This window comes from Macadamia integrifolia, chromosome 12 (genome assembly GCF_013358625.1).
Source record: "Macadamia integrifolia cultivar HAES 741 chromosome 12, SCU_Mint_v3, whole genome shotgun sequence".
Classification (NCBI taxonomy): domain Eukaryota; kingdom Viridiplantae; phylum Streptophyta; class Magnoliopsida; order Proteales; family Proteaceae; genus Macadamia; species Macadamia integrifolia.
Genome location: NC_056568.1, coordinates 25,707,949 through 25,719,841, shown reverse-complemented (window position 1 = coordinate 25,719,841; position 11,893 = coordinate 25,707,949). Strand labels below are relative to the sequence as shown.

Sequence of the window (11,893 nt, the reverse complement as noted above, 5' to 3'; positions counted from 1 at the left end):
TTTATTTGAGGCTCTGCAAAATTTGGCAATATGGCCGGGTTTACCACATCGGAAACAACCTTGAGAAGATTTTTCAGGTTTTGGATCTTTGAGATTTTTAGGTGCCTTGAAAGGCTTTCTGTATTTATTGTACTTGGGTTTTGGAGGAGTTTTATGATAAAACTCAGGGGTCATAAATGGTCTATGTGATACATATTTTTTAGATTTGTGGAAACTTGTATAAAATTTGCGAGAAGACTTATGTTTATGTTTTGATGGAGGTCTGAGAGGTGGAAATCGAAATTGTTCACAGAATCCTCCTAACTCTCTTTTGTAAAACTTGTTTTCTTTATGGATTTGTTTCTTTAGTCTAATGTCAGTGCAGAGAGCAAGACCCTCTTCATGAATTAGACTAATTATTTGGCCATAGGACATTTGATCATAGGGAATGATCCCATCATTTTCTTTCCTAAGGCGTTGTTTGATTTTCTCAGAAAACAAAGTTGGTAATCCTGTAAGGAATTTTTCTTTCCAACAGGGGAGGTTTGCATCAGGTCTGGTTAAGACTTTGGTTAAGAAAGTGTCTTTGTACCATTTGAAATCATGTAATTTCTTACATCTAAGGTTTGATAATTGTATCAGAGCCATGGTGGTGGTGGATTCGGTTTATTTCTTTGCAGATTTCTTTTCTTTTGAGTAATTATTTTATTTCTTAAGTTTTTCGACGCGGTATATGCCTTTGGACTCTTGGGAGGAGTGGCAGAAGAGTGTAAGACCACGTTTGTGCCCAAGTTATGTTGGAAATACCATCTTAAAACTTATATCTAGGTGGTTACCCCAAGACAAAGAATTCTCAAATTATGAATCGATTACCCCGCTCCATGTCGATGAGATCGGCAGGTGAGGCAAGCACAACTTCTAATGTGCTTGATTATGATGAACAAATCACAAGAATCAACCGACGACTTCAAAGCTGGGATATGCCTAAAATTCAAGAAATGATCTCTATGATCGAGACTGGTTCGGACTCGAAACAGTCAAGACCGTAGAACAAACTATTAATTTTACCCCCCAAACACAAGAAATTCAACTTTTTGATCCAATTACTTTACAAGATTTATACAAAGATCGCAAATATAATTATGTCCATATTGGATTAGTCCAAGTGGCGATCAAACCCCTTCACCGTGAAGGACTCAACACTTCCATGTTGTTAGCCCTTCGGGACCAAAGATTTCTTGAGTTCAATGATTCCCTTTTAGGAGCTATTGAAACTAGCCTTCGTTATGGACCTGTCCATTTCAATGTCTACCCAAATATATCCATAGCCCTAGAAGACCCAAATATTTTACATTCGCTCAAACTTAACCTCAAAACTCACGGTTATAAATTAATGCATGGAACCATACCAATTTCTATCATCCATCGCATAAAATACAAAGCCATGAAATCTGTCCAACCTCGTGCCAAAAGAACATCTTCAAAAGGCCAAACCCTTTACCTTGAAACTGGTTGTATTCAGGGTCAAATTGTTTACCCAAAACTTGCCCGTTGGGAAGATATTTCTTTCCCTGAAGAATGGCAGCTGCAAATGACTGCAATTCCCCCTCAAGTCTCAAACACCAGTATCAGTTCTATTTCTCAAGACTTAGACGGACTGGTATCCATTAGGTTTAACAGACAAACACCTCCTCCTGTTTATCAAAGCTCAAGAAGGTCATGCTCTGAAGCATCGACTTCTTCTGACTTAAACCAATGGGTTTCCCAAACTAGGACTACTACACCTATCCCCAACCTTGTTGGAGTCCAAACCAACTAAAATATCGCCCAGGGAACTTACGAGACAACTTTCCCTGAGTCTACCCCATCTGAGGTACCTGATCGTCAGTCTCCTACCCAGTCTGAGGTTGCTACTCCGCCTCAGCGTAATTCTCGAAACTCAGGAGTACGCATGATTCAAACAACCACAAATTATCAAATTGACAAACCCTTACTAAGAATAGATTTTGAATCACCAAAGAATAAAGAAAAACGTGAATGGTTTTTACCAACTTATAATTTAGAACAACAAGCTCAAATTCGGACAAATTGGTATAATTTTATGACAAACCTTAAAACAAATGTTTTCTTCTTTACATACTTTGATATCTATACACAGGATAATAATATTTACTATCCTTGGCATAATCAAGTGTGTACTCAAACTACTTCACATAAATCTTGGACCCTTTATGATGGTCCAATAACTAATGCTATCCATCCTTCGGTGGAAAACATCAAACATAACTACAAAGATATTGAGATAACCGCTTCTCCATTCAAAATTGCTGACCAAGAAGATCCAAATAGAAGACAAATTGAACAATTAAACTTTGCAAATCTAAGTCTTCAAACCATAGGTAGTCAACTATCTAGAGTTGAGAACCTTGTCCAACCAAAACCAATAGCCTCTTCATTTATGACACCAACTCCGGTTCCAACTTCCGTCTCTTTATTCAAACCATATAATATCCCTCAAAAACAACAACTTGCTCTTAACAAATCTTTTGTTTTAGATCAAATTAACCAACGATTAACAATTCTGAATGCTGCTGAAACACACTTAAGTGATCCACAAACACCTATCCAAAATCAACCATCAAATGAACCTTCAGCTGAATCAAACAATAGAGGTGTTCGCACCATCATAGGATGTTCTTCAGATACTTCCTCAAGTTCTGAAGAGGATGACTTCCCAAAAATTAATCAAATTGGTCAAAGTTCAAACCAACATCTGGTCTTCCCTGACCTACAAATTGAAGCAAGAGGAATTGCTCCTCAGGCTTCCTACCAAAGTGGAATCATCTATGAATGGAACATAGATGGTCTGTCTGAACATAATATCATGAACAAACTCCAAGAGATGACTATGGTTAGCAATGCACATCGTATCAAAAATACACCTGATAGTGCTGTAGCTACCTTGCTTGTTTCTGGCTTTACTGGCCAACTCAAAGGTTGGTGGGATTATGTCCTGACTGATGTCCAAAAAACAGAAATTTTAATGGCTATTCAAATCATGCCTGAAGGAGTCCCCCTTCTTGATAGTGAAGGTATTCCTATTGAGGATGCTGTTAATACCCTTATTTTCAGCATTGCAAATTACTTTTTAGGAAACCCCTCTTGTCTCAAAGACAGAACAGCTGAACAATTATCAAACCTTAGATGTAAGAAATTACATGATTTCAAATGGTACAAAGACACTTTCTTAACCAAAGTCTTAACCAGACCTGATGCAAACCTCCCCTGTTGGAAAGAAAAATTCCTTACAGGATTACCAACTTTGTTTTCTGAGAAAATCAAACAACACCTTAGGAAAGAAAATGATGGGATCATTCCCTATGACCAAATGTCCTATGGCCAAATAATTAGTCTAATTCATGAAGAGGGTCTTGCTCTCTGCACTGACATTAGACTAAAGAAACAAATCCATAAAGAAAACAAGTTTTACAAAAGAGAGTTAGGAGGATTCTGTGAACAATTTGGATTTCCACCTCTCAGACCTCCATCAAAACATAAACATAAGTCTTCTCGCAAATTTTATAAAAGTTTCCACAAATCTAAAAAATATGTATCACACAGACCATTTACGACCCCTGAGTTTTATCATAAAACTCCTCCAAAACCCAAGTACAATAAATACAGAAAGCCTTTCAAGGCACCTAAAAATCTCAAAGATCCAAAACCTGACAAATCTTCTCAAGGTTGTTTCCGCTGTGGTAAACCCGGCCATATTGCCAAATTTTGCAGAGTCTCAAATAAAATTAATTCCTTACAAATTTCTGAGCAAGATAAAACCCAAATTCTTGCGCTATTCCAAGAAACTTCTTCATCTTCTTCTGAGGATGAAAACTACAAACTTAATCAAATTCAAGCCTCTGAACATACTTCCAGTTCATCCAATAATGAGAATTTTCAAGCATGTACTTGTGATTCTTGTATTATTGGCCTTAGCTATGAAGACTGTGTTCCTGAGTCTGTTCAGATGCTTCGTGCATCACCGAATTCAAATATTTTTGATTATATTGATAGCTTAGCAGACCCAGAACAAAAGAAGGCTTGCCTTGAGCATCATAGAAACAATGTTTCTACTCAAAATTCCCCTCAACCATACAACCTCCACCAAATTATGCAAAAATTTGATAAACCCATTATTCCTGATCATTCTGGTCGGATTAAATCCCTTGAAACTACTACTGCATCTTTGCAGTATGAGATAAAACAAATCAAACAACAAATAACCCTCTTAAGCATACAACAAAATCAACAAGCTTCAAATTCAAACAACGAACCATTAATAAATCCTTTTGCAAATCAAGAAATTGTTAACCCAAATCCTACAATCCCTGGTTTTGTGGCTACCATAACTTGTCAAAATTGGTATGTACGCATAACTTTAGTTGTTAATGCTTCATTCAAATTCTCAGCCATTGCCTTAGTTGATTATGGTGCAAATGCCAATTGTATCAACGAAGGTGCTATTCCAACCCAGTTCTATGAAAGAACTACCCAACGCCTTAATACGGCTAATGGATCTGGGTTGAATGTCCAATACAAACTTTCAAACACCCATGTCTGTAACCAAGGCCTCTGTCTCCCCCAAAATTTCATCCTTGCAAAAGACCTTGATCAAACTATAATCCTTGGTCAACCATTTTTAGAAAAAATCAAACCCTTTAAAATAACCCAAGATGGGATTTCTACGAAATTCCAAGGACAAAAGATTGTGTTCCCATTCTTACAAGCTCAAAATTCTGATAACCAAAGTGTTAATAAAATTAAACAATTAAATTTTCTTAAAGCAGAGCTTCTGCATGAGAGAATCTCTGATCGCCTTAAGAATCCCAAAACTATTTATCAAATTAATCAAATTAAATCAAAATTTGAATCCAATCTTTGTTCTGATGTTCCAGATGCTTTTTGGCATCGAAAGCAGCATTTGGTCTCCCTACCTTATGCTACTGGGTTCTCAGATCTTCAAATTCCCACTAAAGCACGACCAGCCCAAATGAATCAAACTCTCCTTGAGACCTGCAAAGAAGAAATTAACGATCTCTTAAACAAAAAACTCATCCGTCCTAGTACCTCTCCTTGGAGTTGTACAGCCTTTTATGTCAATAAGGCTACTGAAATAGAAAGAGGTACTCCCTGGTTAGTAGTTAATTACAAACCCCTAAATGATGCCCTCCAATGGGTAAGATATCCAATCCCAAACCAAAAGGATCTTTTACAAAGAATTTATCAGGCAAAATTCTTTTCCAAATTCGATATGAAGTCTGGATTCTGGCAAATCCAGATCCAAGAAAAAGATCGATACAAAACTGCATTCACAATCCCTTTCGGCCTGTATGAATGGAACGTGATGCCATTCGGGCTCAAAAATGCCCCTAGTGAATTTCAGAAAATCATGAATGACATATTCAACCCTTATGGACAATTCACCATTGTCTATATTGATGATGTCTTGGTTTTCTCAAATTCTATTGAACAACACTTCAAACACTTAAGAACATTTTTCCAAATTATAAAGTCAAATGGTCTTATTTTATCAAAAAGGAAAATGGAATTCTTCCTTACCAAAGTTAGGTTCCTTGGTCACTTAATCGAAAAGGGTACCCTTACTCCTATCGATCGTGCAATTACCTTTGGTGAGAAATTCCCTGACCAAATCCTTGATAAAACTCAGTTACAAAGATTTTTAGGAAGTTTAAATTATGTTCGTGATTCTCTTCCTCAAATCAGTAAGATTGCCGAACCCTTATATCTACGGCTTAAATAGAAACCAACTCCCTGGTCTCAAACCCAAACAACGGCCGTTCAAACAATCAAAAAGCTTGTTAAAGAAATCCCCTGTTTATTCATTCCTAATCCTGAGGCGTTTAAAATAGTCAAAACCGACGCCTCCGATATTGGATATGGAGGAATTCTTAAACAAAGATTTCCTGACAATAACAAAGAACAATTAGTCCAATTTACCTCTGGTATTTGGAATTCTGCTCAAAAGAATTATAGTACCATCAAAAAAAGAAATTTTGTCAATTGTTCTTTGCATACAAAAGTTTCAAAATATATTATTAAATAAACCTTTTTTAGTTCGTGTTGATTGTAGCGCAGCTAAATATGTTTTACAAAATGATGTTTCAAATCTTGCATCAAAACAAATTTTTGCCAAATGGCAAGCCTTATTATCAATTTTTGAATTCCAAATAGAATATATTAAAGGAGAATCCAATTCTGTCCCTGACTTTCTCACCCGTGAATTCTTACAGGGCCAGACTCCTCAAATCAATCTTATCAGGATGGCTCCCCCTAAGGAGTCTACCTCCTCAAATTCTGTTGTAAAAACCAAATCCAGCTATGGTGCTACAGCAGCCTCTGCTGCACCATCTCACCAAATTGTCACCCGTAGCCAATCCCAAATGGCTACTACAAAAACACCCTATTCCCATGCTGTGGTAGCCGTCCCAGCAGCTGGACCCATCCAAACCACAAATAAGGCTAGCTCTACCTTACAAACTACACAAGCCAAACTTCTTCAAACAGCCCAAGGCTCCAAACTCAAAAGTCAATACCATGAGAAGCCATGCAAAGAAGACCTCTTCACTATTGAAGAGCCCTTATTCAAATATGCCGAATCACCCGTGATGATGGCACAACAAATTTTCTACAAAGGTTGGAATCACCATTCTGACTCTTCTGCAAAACATCAGGAATTCTACGAGTATAATCTCGTGGAAACAGATTCGGTCAGATTTAAACTCAATTATGACTGAAATGACCAAACATTGGTTACACATACAACTGTAACCATCTGCAAAATTCTGTCTCTCCAAGACTGGGGAACTCACCCCCTTAACCCAAGAAGCTTTTCAAATACCTTTTCCCCACCAAATTTTACTTATAAGGATTACCAGGATGCCTGGTTCAAAGCTTTTTCTTTTCAAAACAGAATTAACCGCCACTCTTGGTTTTTCTGTTTTGAATATAGATTTAATAACCAAACTCCTCTCTGGTTTCCCAAATGGTGGGATCAATATGGTCCTATGGTAGATATACTACCACCACAAATTCAAGATTCCTTTCAAATATTCTGCAAAACACAACTCCTCAACCTCATCAACCCGATCTTCTCCGGTTCTTTCTCCATTGCCGTCTCGCATGGATATTGTTCTGGGAATATCAAATTTATGATTATCAGGTAAATGACTCGATTGCTCCAGTTCTTTGCCGCTCTTTCAATGTCAAATGGTGGGACAACTGTGATATCTCCAAATGTGAAAGGACTACTTTAATCAAAAGCCTCACAGGTCTCCAACCTGTTCCAACAATCCAAACCACCTCAAAATCAAGCATCAAAAGTGAGAAGGAAGCCTTGTGTGCCCGTTTGGCCGAACTCGGATCCGACTCAGACAATGAAGACAATGAAGGCTCCAGTGACAGTGCCTACAGTCTCAAATCTATCAAAGGATCTGTTCCTTCCCATGAACTCTGCTATGGGCAAGATCCATATGAGGATGACCCTGATTTTGAGCCTGCCAGCTCCAAGGCATCCTCATCCAGCAAATTTAAAGAAGTCACCTCCTGAAGATCTCGTCGGAGTGCCAATACAAAGTCTTCTTCGACCAAACCCTAAGTTTGGTCCAAAACGTCTGCTAGGACGGTCATAAACTAGCCGACGGGTGTAGTCATAAAACCACACCTAGTCAAATAACCTCGGACGACCTATTTAGGAAAGGAGGTACTGTTACTATCCCAGGTCAAAGGATAGTCCGGCCAATATCCGGCTCGAACAAATAGGATACAAACCTCTTGATCAAACCAATACGGAGAACAGTGTCCCTGACACGTGGAATGCCGTGGTAAGATCATTGAAGATTCCAAATCAACTGTCAACAGCAATCATATCAAAGATTCCAAATCATTTGTTGACAGCAACTCCAACTTTCGGCGCCAATAGTTCTACGATTGTCGGCAATAACTGTTCACTTTAAATACAAATTCAAGTGCACAGTTCCAAATAGTGACAAATGAAAAGTCAAATAGTACCTAATTTGCTACAGTACCAAATGAAACCCAAATGTAATCCAAACTCACATGTAATTCAAATGAGCCTCCTTATATTATAAAAGGAGCATCACCCCTTCTCTCAAACCACTTGAAAAAATTATCCAACTTCAAAACATAGAACTTAGGGAGAGAAGCCCCGAAGCAAGCTGTGCCTCCACAAGTTCTTCCAAGATCTCTCAAAGCACCTCACCGGACTACAACAACAGGTTCTGATCATCTCAAGTCTGATCGTCCTTTAAAGGTTAGCCACCTACAGCTCAAAGCCAACTCAACCTTCTTCTCCTCAAATCCTCCAACCCAAGCCTACCTAAACCCATCTCCAAATATTGTAAACTTTATTTTCAAATATAAATTTCAAAGTATTTTTCTTTGATTGCATTATTAGCTTTCTTTCTGCATCTGTATCTGCATATAGCAGCTTCTTGTTATATCCTCAGATCAAAGCCTACAGTCGTGCCTCTTGATTCTGAAAGATAGATCTAGTTAAGCAGCTTTTAATTTTCTGCAATTCCATATCCTTTATTTTAAGTTTATGGTTTTATTCTTTCTTTTGTTTATTGTTTCTGCATAATTAGTTCTGAGTAAGGTATTGCACCCATCTCAGTGTTTGTCTCCTTGTTGGATCGGAGTAAGGTATTGTACCTATCTCGTCCGGATTGCCATACAGAACCAGGAGATCCCTATTTCCCTGGATTTTGGTATATCTCGATCCTGTAATCTCCACATTATATAATAATAAAGAAATTTAATTTAGAAACTTAAACTCTTTTAAGTTTTATAAAATTTTAATAGTTTAAGTTTTTTAAAAATTTAACTGGTTAAGTTTCCTAAAACTTTAATTCCCCTTTTAAATCTTTCTTCTTTCTATACAATTGGTTTATCCAATATGACTTAAATACTTGCTTGCTAAGAAAGGGAAGAAGCAGAATCTAAGAGGGATAATACAAAAAATTAAATAACTCATTAACTGCATAGTAATTATTTATCCATTCCCAATTTAATTAATTGATATTAATTAAATATCCACCATAACTAAATTACGGTAATACCTCCACAACTACTAACATCATCATTATGGAATATAGGGCATGTACATCAATACCACCATGACCCCATTCCATAGTACATGTCCGTATGGGAGCGTGCGTTCAGTTAAATCGTATTTAATCATTTCTAATCACCATTCGAAATATAAAATCATTTCTTAAATAATACAGAGCTCTGATTCAATACGATTGTGTATGAATGCTCTTTCTCTTGATGTTCCCCTAAACGGGTAGTGGAAACCCTGTTGATTAGTTTTTCACTGATGTACATTTTTTCTCACACCCAATATACCAGCCTATGTCCATTTGGACTTTGATCATTGATACATCAAAGTGTGTGTGCAAACACCGTTGTGTCAATGTATATAGTAAATAAACTATCTTAGGTTAAAGGTAAGGTGACATGTCAATTCCCATAAGCACTTTTGGTGGTAACACATGAGGTAATATGACACAAAAAGATTCTTTATCAACACACACATATATGTGTGCTCACATAAGTACATTGACATCTCTATGTCTAGTAGGACAACATGTGAAGATCATTTATGATAAGGTTGGACAACCAAAACCCTAGTTGTGACTTCCATTTATAAACTTATTAATAGACACATTGCTTATTTATAATTCACATAATAAACCAATAACACTTTATTAAACCGAATCGGTTCAAATTACAAATGAACCAGGTTTGATGGACACAATATCCAACAATCTCCCACTTGTACATCAAAGCCAATCACCCATGAGTCTCAAGCCCATATTTTCCCCGTGCTTCTCAAACACGTTTTGAGTCAATCCTTTGGTCATAGGATCCGACACATTGTCAAATGTGTCAACTTTGGAGATAAGCATGTGGCCCTACTATATGATCTCTCTGATGAGATGATACTTCCTCTATACGTGCTTGTTCCTCTGGTGAGCCCGTGGCTCCTTTTCCTGTGCCATTGCCCCTTTGTTGTCACATAACAGGGTAATAGGGTCTTTGACAAGCTGAGGTACAACTCCAATATCACTCAGTAATTTCTTTAGCCATACCACTTCCTTAGTTGCTTCACAAGCTGCTAGGTATTCGGCTTCAGTGGTGGAGTCGGTTGTGGATTTTTTTTTACACTCCTCCAAACAACAACACCTCCGCCTAGCATAAACACCATACCGGGTGTAGACTTTCTATCATCTTTATCAGTTTGGAAATCAGAATCTATATATCCAACGACTGATAACTGATCACACCTATAAACCAGGAAGTAATCCTTAGTCCTTCTTAAGTACTTAAGGATACCTTTCATAGCATTCCAATGCAGCTTTCTTGGGTTTGATTGGTAACAACTCACCATTCCTACTGCATAGCAAATATCTGGGCTTGTACACAACATATCATACATTAGGCTCCCTATAGTTGAAGCATAAGGAATCCTCTTCATCTCTTCAATGTCCTCTGGTGTTGAAGGACATTGAGATTTGGAAAGATGAACTCCATGCTGGAAAGGAACATTTCCTTTCTTGGAATTCTCCATGTTAAATCTTGCCAAGACTTTGTCTATGTAGTTGGATTGTGACAATCCTAACATTCATCTATGGCGATCTCGCTTTAGCTTGATCCCTAGAATGTAGCAAATCTTTCATAGAAAATGTGGAGGACAACCACTATTTTACTGATGAAAGAAAACCCACATCATTCCCAATGAGTAGGATGTCATCAACGTATAGTACCAGAAAGCATATTGCACTCTCATTGATTCTTTTGTATAAGCATGGTTCATCCATATACTGTTTGAAACCAAACGATTTGATTTCCTGATCGAATTGGATGTTCCAGTTTTTGGAAGCCTGCTTCAATCCATAAATGGACCTAGGCAACTTACACACTTTTCCTTCCTCTTCTTGAGAGGAGAAACCCTCTGGATGATTCATGTAGATTTATTCATCAAGAAATTCATTCAGAAAAGTAGTCTGGACATCGATCTGCCAGATCTCATAATCAAAGTGAGCTGCAATGCTGAGTACAATCCGTATGGATTTCATCATTGCTGCTAGTGAAAAGGTCTCATCATAGTCTATACCCTCTTGTCGAGTATAGCCTTTTGTAACCAGTCTAGCTTTGAAATGCTCAACTTTTCCATCTGTGCCTCTCTTTCTCTTGAAGATCCATTTACAACCAATGGGCTTAATGCCCGGAGGAGGATCAACACGAGTCCAGACTTTGTTAGAATCCATCGAGTCTATTTCAGAGCGGATAGCTTCAAGCCACTTGGGTGCATCCACATCCTTTAATTCCTCTGAGTATGTCATCGGATTGTCATCCGATTCATCTCTAACCATGTGGAACACTTCCACAGTTTTCGATTCCTATGTAACGAGAATGAATCTATTGGTAGGTTTAAGAGTTCTCCCACTATGTCAAGGCCCTGTTGGTAAGTGGTTTTCAGTGATCGGGGTTATTGGTCTTACTTTCGGGAGTGAGGGTTCAGAGTTATCTAATAACTCATGAATCACTACAGGTTCAGTCTTTTTATATAGGAATTCCTCCTCAAGGAATGTATCATACTTGCTAACAATGACCTTTTGGTCAACTAAGTTGAAGAAATAATACCCTATCGTGCCTTTGGGCCTAGAAAATGGCATCTTAAAGTCCTGGATTCTAGTTTGTCTGTCAGTTGCTTTCGCTCGTGTACGATGCAACCCCACACTTTAAAGTGTCAGACACTGGGCTTGCACCCTTTCCATATCTCAAATGGTGTCTTACTTACAGACTTACTAGG

General features: G+C 37.8%; 1 protein-coding gene across 1 annotated transcript; it reads right to left on the bottom strand.

The window, feature by feature from the left end:
• Positions 1–7,212: 7,212 nt before the first annotated feature.
• On the bottom strand, positions 7,213–10,648 carry LOC122094830 (secreted RxLR effector protein 161-like). The gene is made up of 2 exons (XM_042665423.1): positions 10,288–10,648; positions 7,213–7,334 (listed from the first exon to the last, which is right to left on the bottom strand). The coding sequence occupies exons 1-2, from the start codon at positions 10,646–10,648 to the stop codon at positions 7,213–7,215; spliced, it is 483 nt and encodes a 160-aa protein (XP_042521357.1).
• Positions 10,649–11,893: the final 1,245 nt, after the last annotated feature.